This window comes from Impatiens glandulifera, chromosome 6, assembly GCF_907164915.1.
Source record: "Impatiens glandulifera chromosome 6, dImpGla2.1, whole genome shotgun sequence".
Lineage (NCBI taxonomy): Eukaryota > Viridiplantae > Streptophyta > Magnoliopsida > Ericales > Balsaminaceae > Impatiens > Impatiens glandulifera.
This window is the reverse complement of record NC_061867.1, coordinates 41,901,399-41,914,900: the sequence shown is the minus strand read 5'-3', so window position 1 is coordinate 41,914,900 and position 13,502 is coordinate 41,901,399. Positions and strand designations below refer to the sequence as shown.

Sequence of the window (13,502 nt, the reverse complement as noted above, 5' to 3'; positions counted from 1 at the left end):
GTTCCAAAGTTCCTTCATATATGAAAATCTAATAGGAAAGTAATTTTTTTTAATTTTAATTTCACTTATTAAAGGAGACAATCACTCTTTGCATAAGAATTACCTACAAAAATTCCATCTCCTCTTATTTTCTTTTATGGGTTTTATTATAATTTTTAATATTAATCGTTTTACTCTCTCAAACAGGTTCACTATGTGTAAGATCAAAATTGAAACTTGTTTCATTGAACTCATTTGATTGAACTCAAAATCTCTATCATTTATTTTAACATGCATTTACTCCTTCTCAGTTCTCATCCCATGTGTAAACATATCACATTAACAAAACAAATAACTAAACTCAACACCTATGAGAACTTTTATAACATATATTTCCAAAACATAAATGACATGTGACTTTAAAGTAAATGACATTTGGGTATAAAACCAAATAAAGTAAATTCAGAGACAATAGTTTTTCATGAAACCTGTGGACGCGCCCTGTCATCCTTCATCCCCCTAGCTAGTGTGAGAGAGAGAAAGCAAAACAATGGTTTTCTTGTTTTCTTTTGTATGAAAAAACTGTGGGCGTTTTATTTATGATTTATGAAAAAGAGAAAAGAAAATACTTACAAATTATTTAAAACCTGTTTTTTATTTTGTCATATATATGTAATTCATATTCCATCCAACATAGTTTATAATCAATTACTTATTAGTATAAAAAATATTACTAAATAATATAATTATATTTTAAAAAAACAATATTGATTAAAATATTTACTTTACAAAAACAAATAATATCCATTTATATTGTCGTTTGATTTGATAGGTTAAAGTACAGTATGTTAATTATTTTATTAATAAATTAAATAAATCTTATAAATAAAATGATATATAATAGAATATTAGATTATTTAGAAAAATTCAAATAATCTAATATAAACAGGCTAAATAAAAACCATTGGCTCAGCTCAATGTATCTAAAACCACACAATAATATTACTGTACACATATATATATATATATATATATATATATATATATATATATATATATATATATATATATATATATATATATATATATATATATATATATATATATACCACTGTATCATCAACATGAAAAATTTAGCAATATATATCTTTATCAATACTCTCTCTCTAGAATTACTTCAGAAAAGAAAATGAACAAAGGTATTCTAGGGCTAGAACCGTCACTTCACCACCCTTCTTCTTCATCTTCCCATTCATCACAACATCAAAACCCACAAACTGTTATCTCCAAGGGTATGATAATTACCTCCAAGCCCTTCAATCTCAACATTGAAGAGAATGATTCGGTGTTTAGCAATAACAATAACAACGGAAGTACTAATTCCCAATGGCATAGGATGAAATGGACTGATTCTATGGTAAGATTGTTAATAACGGTTGTTTGTTCCAATGGTGATGAGGCAGTTACTGAGGAGTCGGTTACTAAGAAGGGGAAATGGAAATCGGTTTCGAAGGTGATGATGGAAAAAGGGTTTAGGGTTTCTCCTCAGCAATGTGAGGATAAGTTTAATGATTTAAATAAGAGATACAAGAGGGTGAATGATATATTGGGAAAGGAAGTTGCTTTTAGAGTCGTTGAGAATCGATGTTTGTTAGAGAAAATTGATAACTTATCGCCGAAAATGAAGGTGGAAGTGAAAAAACTATTGAGTTCCAAGCATTTGTTCTATCGAGAAATGCGTGGTTATCATAATGATTGTAGCAATATGAATAGTATTGTTGGTTCGGATAATGATCTCGATGAATGCGAAGAGTTGACGAGAAAACGCAAGAAGTTGAGGGAAGAGATGACGGAGTTGATCGAGGATGGGACGAAGAGTATATGGGAGAAGAGGAAGTGGATGATGGGGAGGCTAATGGAGTTGGAACAAGAGAGGTTGAAATTTGAAGAAGAAGGATTGGAATTGGAGAAAGGAAGGTTGAAATGGATGAAATATATCATGAAGAAGGAAATGGAGATGGAGGAGGAGAAGATAGAAAAGAAGAAGTTGAAGATTGAGAATGATAAGATGATAATACTATTGCGAAAGAAGGAAGTAGAGTTGGCGATTCAACACTATAAATTGGGATGAATTGGTAAGAGATTCAAGTTAGTTTTGCTTCTTCAACTTGTATCAAATGTTTGTTTTTGTAAAACTTTTTAAATGATGTGGTGTTAATTAATAATTACTTTTTTTCTTTCTAAATTTTAATATTTTAACAACACTTAATCAAAAAATAACTACTTTAAATTATTTTAATTATTTCTGAAATAATTGTGATGGAAGTAATTTGAATAATTCCTAGTCTTCGTATTTGTTACATGGAATGAAAAATTAAACAAAACATGTAAGTTTTAAGTTTACCTTTTTTTTTTAATTAACTCCAACTAAAATTTGCTTTCATTTGGCAATGTTAGTAATGTTCTTCGACATTTATTTTTTGGTGGTCACTGATAGTGACGAGCATACTGGTAAAAACTTTTGGGTTGGCCCAAATTATTTGTATCTAAGCTTACTATTTATTTTTATTTTTGAATCTAAGACGATATTAAAACCCGAAATCACCCTTATCTTTTGAGCTATCTTTTATTAAAACATGTTATTTTTATTTTTAAAAATACTATACAAAATTTTTTTTATTCATTTTATACTTATAACATATATGTTATAATTTATTTGAAATAATATTCCTCTTAACTTATTTAACTTATTTTATAATTTATTAATTAATATCATTAAATTACTATACACGTTAATAAAATTTAAAGAATTGTAAAAATAAATTACAAAAATATGTGAGTTTTTTAGATTTAATAACTTCAAAACTATAATCCCAGGAAATCTTTTTTCCCAGAAAAAGTGTCGAAGTTTAATAAATTTTAACATCAGTTTGTGTATTAAGAATCTTTTTTAATAATTTTTTTCTAAATATTAATAGAAATATATCCTAACATTTGGAAAGGCAAATTTGAGGAAATGACCTCAAAGATGCCCTTATTTGAGCTGGTGGTAAATTATAATTTTAATTGCTTTCGTGGTCGTTTTTTTTGACGAAATTGTTTAGCGTTTCGCGAAGTGGATTAGGTTTAATATAAATACTGTAATTTTTTCATTTTCTTCATTTTCTTTCTTTCTCTCTCTTCTCTTCTCTTCTCTTCTCTTGTTCTCTCTTTCACGGCTGCGGCGACGACGACGACGACGGCTACGGCGACGGAGGCTGCGTGGCGGCGGTTCAATACATACAGATTTACAAGATCTTTATTTCTAACTCTAACCTAAATCAATTTATGTTTTTATTTACATGATCTTCATAAACCCTAACTCTAACCCTAAACATATTTTGCATGCAGGTCTCTGATTCTAAAGATTTGAAGGTCGAAGAAGATGTTCATTTCAAACCTAAACCTAATTTGAGTTATGTTAATGTTTCCATTTTCTTCATTTCAAACCATTCGATTTAACATGTTCTTATTTGGTTCATATTTGCTATTTGGTTCATATTTGTGGGTTCATATTTGTTATTTGGTTCATATTGGTTCATATTTGAGCATTTCGTTAGGTTCATTAATGGCTTTTGCAGAAAATCTCGGATCATATGGGTTTTCGTTTTAGGGAAGATTCGCTAAGTGTTTAGCGTTTCGCTAAGTGCATTTCGCTAAGTGCATTTCGCTAAGTGCATTTTGCTAAGTGCATTTCGCTAAGTGTATTTCGCTAAGTGCATTTCGCTAAGTGCATTTCGCTAAGTGCATTTTGCTAAGTGCTTAGCGTTTCGCTAAGTGCTTATTTATTTTGATTAATAAATAAGTAATGTAATGCTTATTTATTTTGCTAATGATGTTTGAAGAATGAATATTGTGCTAATTTAAAATATATTTTAAATAATTTGGTGCAAAAATTACTTTAAAGTGTAATTTAATTTATACTTTAATTTTTGACAAACATAATTTGTTTTTAAAAATTACCCATTTATCATAATCAAGATGAAAATAATAATCCATAAGAAAGAGTCCAATAAAGATTCATATAAAGAAAGTAGACTATTATTGGTTAGATATATCATATATATCCCGATCATAATGCACTCCTTTCATTACAAAGTTGTATACATGCATTTAAAATAGGAAAACACTGATAAAATCAAACATAAAACCAAAAAAGCTAATAAAAATAGGAAAGAAATTCACATAAATTCTCCATTGAAGAACCAAAAGATGAATTTTAGATGATTAAAGTCATGAAACAAGTGAGAATTACACACATACATACATATTATTACATACATAGAAAAGAGCAAAATCTATTAAGGTTCAAGCTTCAACGACACAACTCTGGCTTGCCGATTACTCTTCGCAAACTTGACGAAAACAACCGCCAAACAAGGAGGTTCCCACCATGGCCTTCGTACTCTTTGTTCTCCTTTCAAACAAGCCACTGAAAAAAGTTCATTTTTTTTATTATCAACAAACTAAAGCTAGTAAGATTATAGTTTTGGAAGAGAGTAAAGAAAGGACAAGAAATTGACCAACCTTTAATTCGTCTCAGTTCCTTGCAAAGGGTTATAAAGTCACCCCATTTCATGTGACATCGTCTTATAAACCTAAGTATCTGTTCTATCGTGAACATTGACATGCTTTCTAAGTATTCCCCATTTACACCAATTTCTTTGAATATTTGACGATAACTTCATAGATTTATCTCTTCTAAATTTTTGCACCAAATTATTTAAAATATATTTTAAATTAGCACAATATTCATCCTTCAAACATCATTAGCAAAATAAATAAGCATTACATTATTTATTTATTAATCAAAATAAATAAGCAATTAGCGAAATACACTTAGCGAAATGCACTTAGCGAAATGCACTTAGCGAAATGCACTTAGCGAAACGCACTTAGCGAAACGCACTTAGCGAAACGCACTTAGCGAAACGCACTTAGCGAAACGCACTTAGCGAAACGCACTTAGCGAAACGCACTTAGCGAAACGCACTTAGCGAAACGCACTTAGCGAAACGCACTTAGCGAAACGCTAAGCACTTAGCGAAACGCTAAACACTTAGCGAATCTTCCCTGAAACGAAATGCTCCGAGATTTTCTGCAAAAGCCATTAATGAACCTAACGAAATGCTCAAATATGAACCAAATAACAAATATAAACCCACAAATATGAACAAATATGAACAAATATGAACAAATATGAACCAAATAACAAATATGAACCAAATAAGAACAGGTTAAATCGAAAGGTTTGAAATGAAGAAAATGGAAACATTAACATAACTCAAATTAGGTTTAGGTTTGAAATGAACATCTTCTTCGACCTTCAAATCTTTAGAATCGGAGACTTGCATGCAAAATAGGTTTAGGGTTAGGGTTAGGGTTTATGAAGATCGTGTAAATAAAAACATAAATCGATTTAGTTTAGGGTTAGAAATAAAGATCTTGTAAATCTGTATGAATTGAACCGCCGCCCCGCAGCCTCTGTCGCCGTAGCCGCCGTCGTCGCCGCCGCCGTGAAAGAGAGAACAAGAGAAGTGAAGAGAGAGAAAGAAAATGAAAAAATTACAGTATTTATACTAAACCTAATCCACTTCGCGAAACGCTAAGCCACTTAGCGTTTCGCGAAGGGCAATTTCGTCAAAAAAAAATAAACGACCACGAAAGCAATTAAAAATATAATTCACCACCAGCTCAAATAAGGGCATCTTTGAAGTCATTTCTCAAATTTCCCATTTTGAAATCTATATATATAATGTTGTTTAATTTTTAAATTGTCTGGATTGTCGGGTCGAGAGTTGTGGTTAATTTGAATATATATGTGATAGTAAATGGATACTTGGGTCGGATTGTGGGTTGACCCGCCCATAAATTTAAAACGGTTAAAAATAAAATTAAAATTGTTATAGATATGGTTTGAACTTGCAACCTAACAAAACACGTACAACTCTTTAACCAATTAAGCTAATAACACTTTATATTTTAAATTCAACACCAAATTTGATGAATGTGGGACATTTTAACAATATAAGTTCAACTTTTTAACTAATCTATATATATATATATAATGATGCTTAATTTTTAAAGTGTCCGCATTGTCGGGTCGAGAATTGTGGTTAATTTAGATATATATGTGAGAGTAAATTGATACTTGGGTCGGATTGTGGGTTGACCCGTCTATAAACTTAAAATGGTTAAAAATAAAATTAAAAATGTTATAATATGGTTCGAACTTGCAACCTAACAAAACAAGTACAACCCTTTAATAAAATAGACTAATAACACTTTATATTTTAAATTCAACACCAAATTTGATGAACGCGGTAGTTTATCAATAGTTTTTAATCGGTCATAATTCTCTTTTGATTTTGCTTTATAAATTTCACTATTATTAGTGAGCAATAATGGAAGAATTCCGTCATATTTATAGAGATATGGGACATAATTCATATGGATGTAGTAAGTCTCGTCTGGGCTACTTTAATGATAGTCTTTATATTTTTCCTTTCACTCGTAGTATGGGGAAAAAGTGGACTCTAGAGGTGAAACTAAATGAGTTGAGGAATCAAACTATAACAATTGTTATAGAGATCGTTCTGCAATGTGAGAGTAAATGAATACTTGAGTCGGATTGTGGGTTGACCCGCCCATAAACTTGAAACGGTTAAAAATAAAATTAAAAATGCTATTATATTTTTACCGTAATATTTTTTCATGGTTTTTTATATTATTACACGTGCAAATGCACGGGATAAATTCTAGTTAATTATAACAACAATGAATTTTGATCAAATTTCGAATAATCTTTTTAAATTTAAAATAATTAAATTAAAATTTGACTAAAATAATTTGTATTTAAATTAATTAAAAATTATTTATTTAAAAAATTATTTATTTGATAAGAGTTGCCAATTGATTTTTAAAATCAATAAAATTATACGTCTACCAACGTATTTTTGACTAAAGTGTCTTTTTGGTTCGATTTTTGATGATACTCGGGAAAGGGCTTTCGCGTTATATCCTCCGTACCCGTTTAAAACGGTGTCGACTATATAAAACTTTGACTTATAAAAATTTGGTTTTATTACGTTTTTTAACTAGTTATTTTTTAGGCCATAGACATCCACATGTTTTTCGTGTATTTAAAATTGTAACAACAATATTTAAATATTGGTACATTAAGCTAATATCAACGATTACTAAGGAAAGTACATGAAAAATATCAGTTTTAGGGTATTATGATCTAAAAATAAATCCCAAACATGTTCTTGTCAAAAATATATTTTTATGAAAATATTCTAAAAATATTTTAAAAATATTTTCTATTTTTTATATTTTTAGAAAATGGTGTGTGGTTCCAAAAATATAAAAATAATTTTGAAAATTTTAAATCCAAACCAAACAAGCCCTAGGACCGAGACCGGTCCTAGGTGTGATTTCCTTCGGTCATGGGCTAAAAGCCTCGATCATGGGTCGAGGTCCCTCGTTCGATGTGCGAAAACTCTCGGTAGAGGTGTTGGAGACTCTTGGTCGAGTGCGGGAGTCATCGGTCTTAAATGCATGAGTCCACAATCGGTGTGCGATAATCCTAGGTCAGGGTGCGAGAATCATCAGTCGTGCGCAAAATTCCTCAATCGGGGCTCAAGGAATTGTTCGGTCTTAAGTTAACATAGGGATAATTTCCACAGTCCTAGGTGCAAGGTGCTATAGGTTCTCGGTTAGCCTTGTGCTAACTTTCCTTAGTTCATGGTGCGAGGTGCTCGCGGTCCTAGGTTAACCTTGGGCTAACCTTCCTTGGTCGTCAAGAACACCAAACTGTAGATTTGATGTTTTTGACAAGGGCCTTGATCCGTTGATTCAAGGGCATGAGAAGCTTTGTCCAACCCTAAGGATCATAACATCATCCTGATGTGTCATTCAATCGGAATGATGTCTCGTTCAACTCAAATAGTTTTTAGGTAAAAACGAGTTTTTGGTTTTTAAGCTTTAATGAAGTGTAAGGAGTTTACCAACAACTTTCTTACGCTTCATATGGTTGAATGAAGCCAAGACTGAACATTGGTTGTTCGTTTTAACCAATTAAAGACCTGAAATTTTTAATTTTGTAAAAAAAATTGTTTTTTTATCAAATATGATCGGGATGTCTTAAATTTGGTTTAAATATGTGTGAAATATCCTTAAAAATGTGTTAAGAAGCTTTCTGGGTTGCTGTTCTTGAGCAATAATATAGTAATAGAAACCCGATTTTGAAAATTTTAAAAATCAATTTTGTGTAGTGTTTAGTCAAGTTGATTGATTCGGTTTTGTTTCTACAGAAATCTTCTAAATGATCTTAGGACCGTTCTCCAACCAAAAAATCAGATAATTGAGTAGTATATGTTATTGACAAAACTGAAATATAAAAATTTCAATTCAAACTTGAAATTCGAATAGCAGTGTGATTGGAAGCTTACTTGGAGTTGGAGAACACTTCTTAACTCTTATAAAAGCTTCTTGAATACCAGAATCAGAACCTTACAACCTTATACAAAATGCTGAAAATTTCAGAAAAGCTTGAAGAGCTTCAATGGAGGATTTATGTTTGAAGGTGATTGAGGGCTTGAGAGTGAATCTTTTTGAATCTTGTTCATTATCGCAAGGAAGAAGACAAACTAAGCAAAATGACGATGTTTTGGACGAAAAATTGAACACTTGATGTTTCATCCGCGTTCTGTTGGCATTTGGGCATTCCGTTGCGTCTCGGCTAACAACGCTGAGGCGCACGTTAGTTGTTTTGATACTTCGTGAGTGCGCATCTCCTTCATTATCGCGGACGACGTGAATAGCTCTTGTGCGTTGGATGGGCTCCCAACGCTTATCTAACGGTTGTAAGATCTAATTTCATTGTAGTAGTTCACGCTTCATTTTCAACCTAAAAGCTTGTTTGAAATTAATTTTTCTTTCATCCCTTTGACTTTATTTTTACCTATAATTTTTATTTATTAAATATGGCATTAATTTTTGCCAATTAATTTTATTTTATTTTATTTTATTTTTGTGGTTTAATAAATAATTTATTTAGGATCAAATAGATAACATTTATCATAAATTATTTATTTTAATCTCTTTTGATTTTCTTAAAATTGATTTGAGATAAAATGAGTATAACATTTATCAAAATTATTTTTTATTTTCGTTGGATATTATTTTAATTAATTGAGATTTAATTATTACAATAGTTAATCCCACTTTAATCATTTAATCATGTTTTAACCTTGCTTTTAACTATTTTGATTTTATTTATTCAAAATAATTATTTTAGAATTTATAAATTGGGTAAGTAAAATTTTAGTGCTTATTGATTGCCCCTCTCGATTCGAGTTTGATTATAATAAACTGACTTTTGAAAATGTGAATTCGAGAATGACATCTAACACTAATTTTTTGCTCCAAATTTTACAGTTATGGGTAGAGATGGTAATGGGTACCCATATGCCCAATACCCATGCGTAGCCGATAGTCGGGTTCGGGTATTTTAAATCGGGTTCGAGGTCGGGGTCAGGCATAGGGAGGGGAAGAAGGTACTTGTTCGAATACGGGGTCATGGATGGGGAGCGTACGAAACCCAAACTTGATACCCGATACCCGATTATATTAATATTAAAATTAATTTTTTTTAATTAAAGTTTAATGTGTGACTTTTCAAATATTTCATCATTACAAATACATCATTTAATTTGGTTTTATTCACACTTCACTTCAAATATTGTCATAAATATACTACACTCCAACTTTAAATATTTTATATTCCTCAAAAATTATTTCTCTACCTAAATCTTCAACTCCAACTTCTATTTAATAACAAAATATTATTTCTCTCTAATCATTCTTCATATTTAATCTCTATTGTTTTTTTTAAAATTTCATTCTATTTTTTCTCCACACTAATTTATCTTCAAGATCTACAAAAATAAGTATTTAGATAAGTAATGTTTTATTTATATTTTTAATATTTCGTATTATTAATTTTAAAATTATTTATTAAAGTTGTGTTTTTTTCTTTATTATTTATAATCTTATAAGTTTTTTAATCGGGTAATGAGGTACCCGTCAGGGATTAGGTACCCAATAAATCGGGGATGGGGATAGAAGTAGGGATACCCATCGGGTTCAGGATCGGGGTCGGGTAATGAAAATAAAATTGGGTTCGGGGATGGGTACTTCACTTCCCGTCGGGTAGGGTACCCATTTCCATCTCTAGTTATGGGGAATAAAGGTAAGATAGAAACTAGAGGGACCAAATGTTGGAGTGACCTTTGTGTTACGGTGTGTAGCATTCATTAAGACTTTCAAAGCATTGGTTAGGGATTAGGGATCTTCCCTTGATGATTATCATAAAAAAGGATTGTTTCTTGGATCTTGTTTACAGATCTTAACAAACTATCTGTAAAGTCTATAGGATAATGGTACATAATTGATCATAGGGATTTGTGGAAAAATTAACTTTTATTAGACGTGCATATCAACAGATTGTTCATGTCAGATGTTTTTTTATTAACGGCCGATAGTATTTGGTTAATGTTTGTTGAAATAGTCATAAATGCCTAGTCATAAACTAAAATATGAACAATGTATGTTCATTTTAACCAATTCATGAACTAAAATTATAAAATTTTAGTTTTTGATCAAATATGATCGGATGGCTTGGAGTTTGTTTAAATATCCTCTTAGCATCCTTAAAAACGTGTTAGGAAGCTTTTAGGTTATTGTTCTTGAGTAAACAGAAACCCGATTTTGAAGAATTTAAAAATCAAATTTGGATATTTTGATTTAAATTGGTTGATTCGGTTTTGTTTCAACAGAAAACTAATAAATGATACTAAGATTGTTTTCCAATGAAGAAATTAGATAACCGAACAGTATATGTAATTGGCAAAACTAAAATATAAAAAATTCAATTCAAACTTATAATTTGAATTACAATGTGATTGGAAGTTTACTTGGATTTGGAGAATATTCATTAACTTCTATAGAAGTTTTCTGAATGGAAATTAGATAACCGAACAGTATATGTAATTGGCAAAACTAAAATATAAAAAATTCAATTCAAACTTATAATTTGAATTACAATGTGATTGGAAGTTTACTTGGATTTGGAGAATATTCATTAACTTTTATAGAAGTTTTCTGAATGCCTGAATCAGAACATTAAAGCCTTATACAAAATTTTGAAATTTTCAAAAAAGCTTGAAAAGCTTCAATGGAGGATTTATGTTTGAGGGTGATTGAGGGCTTGAGAGTGGATCTCTTTGAATCATGTTCGTCGTCGTGACGAAAAAGACAAAACAAGAAAAATGACGTCATTTTGGGCGAAAACTCGAACGTCTAACGCTCCGTCCGCGTTTGGTGTTCCGTTGCGTCTGGGCTAACGTTGTTGAGGCACTCGTTAGTTGATTCGGTACTTCACGGGCACGTGTCTCCTTCATTGTAGTAAGCGATACAGATAGCTCTCCTGCGTTGGATAGGCACCCAACACAAATTTAACGGTGGTAGGGGTTTGCTATAATAAATCCTCCTATTTTCAGCGACAGCAAATCATGCTTCATTTTCCGTTTAAAGACTTGTTTAAAATTTATTTATTTTTCATCTTTTTTTACTTTATTTTTGACCTACAAAATATTTTTAATAGATATGACATTTATTTTGTCAATTTATTATTATTATTATTATTATTATATATATATTTTAGGTTTATTTAATAATTTATTTGGATTAAAATGAAATATAACATTTATTTTAAATTATTTATTTTAATCTCTTTTAATTTTCTTAAAATTGATTTGAGATAAAATGAGTATACTATTTATCTCAAATTATTATTTTTTTTATTTTTATTAGCAATTATTTTAATTAATTGTGATTTAATTATTATACTAATTAATCTTAATTAATTATTTAATCATATTTTTGTCTTATTTTTAATTATTTTAATTTTATTTATTTAAAATAATTATTTTAAAATTTATAAAAAACATATCTTATAATTTTAGTAAATGAATTACCCTGGGTTTACCATTGCCGGGCCTGAACATAATGAAACCTTCCATCTCTTTTCATATAATTAATATTATTATTAACTATTATTTATATATACTCATTTATTTATTTATTAACTATTATTTAGGGTTTGAAGCCCAGCACCAATCCTATATTCTATTAAACAAGATAAAAACTCTGGAAGAGAATAATATTTGACCATTCTTTTATTCTAGATTTAGGCCCGGAAGTGGCCCAAACCTCAAAACATTTCTCAGTAAATGATAGGTCTAAATAGATCAAAGACTAATCCAACGATTTATAGAATCATAATAATATAACAAAACAAAACATAACAGAAACTCGAACCAGCAGTCGATGATTCATTTGCCAAACTACCCTAATTTTAGGCGGAAAATATGAGGAGTCTAATTAATCATGATTTCTTTGCAATAAGAGGCTTAAAGAATCTCAAGATGGAAACCAAACCAAAAACAAATGCATGAAAATTGAGATTTAATTTCAGAATTGATTTAAATACTAAAAACAAAATAAAAATAAAGGATGAACCATGCAATATCTAAATGGAATTCTTCTGTCTTTTGAAAAAAAAGTAGTTCCTAGTTGACTAGTTTTTTTTTTTGAGGTCATTGCATCCACCAACAAATGGGTGAGTCTAGGTATTTTTTTTCCTTTATTTGTAAGATAAAATTATTCTTTCAAATGTGGTTGGTCCATTTCACCTACAAAGTTGCGATTTTAACGACTTTAACGATAATGAAAAGTTAAATTCTTTAAAAAAAAAACAAAAAAAAAACAAATAGACATCTTTAAAATAACTAATATTGTCCATACCATAACAAAGATTAAGTTAAGCAAGAATAAGAAACCACAAGTGAGCATTTTAGAGAGTCAAATAATGAATTTTTTAATATAATTGTTAATTTCATTTGATTTCTATTTATACAATTTAAAATCAAGTTCCTGTGGGATGATGATATGAAGAAAGGAAAGGATGAGACCAGTCTGATAAGGTTCCTATGAATTAATTTCAGCTGTGAAATGAAGTGGCCTTCCACCAAAGTAGTCTTGATGAAAAGTGAATTGTGAATAGGAAAGCTCAAAGATATTATTATTATTGTGATATGAAGAATTAAAAAATAGATAATTTCTTTACTTCCTCAACTGAAGAGAAGAGCACCATTGAGGTTAAAGTTGAAAGTGAGGACATGATGTGCATATATGGATGCTGAGTAGGAAGCTTTAATGGCCCAATAATGGCTAATGTTGAAGGATTATTAGACACTTTTTCTTTCTTTCATTTTACTCTTCAGAAAACATTATTCTCCTCATTTTAATTTATGTACTCATTTTGGTTTAAAAAAGAGTTGCAAGATTTTTCTTTGTTGAAAATGAGCACATAATTTCCAAAAAGTAGAAAAGTGCAATGAGTTTAAACCAATTATGTA

At 29.9% G+C, this 13,502-nt stretch overlaps 1 protein-coding gene across 1 annotated transcript; it reads left to right on the top strand.

Annotated features, from left to right (window-relative positions):
• Window positions 1–1,168: 1,168 nt before the first annotated feature.
• On the top strand, window positions 1,169–2,110 carry LOC124943632. Its single transcript, XM_047484112.1, has one exon. The coding sequence runs from the start codon at window positions 1,169–1,171 to the stop codon at window positions 2,108–2,110; it is 942 nt and encodes a 313-aa protein (XP_047340068.1).
• Window positions 2,111–13,502: the final 11,392 nt, after the last annotated feature.

Excerpts from the sequence above, each read along its gene's own strand:
- LOC124943632 (XM_047484112.1), top strand. The coding sequence starts at position 1,169 with ATGAACAAAGGTATTCTAGGGCTAGAACCGTCACTTCACCACCCTTCT.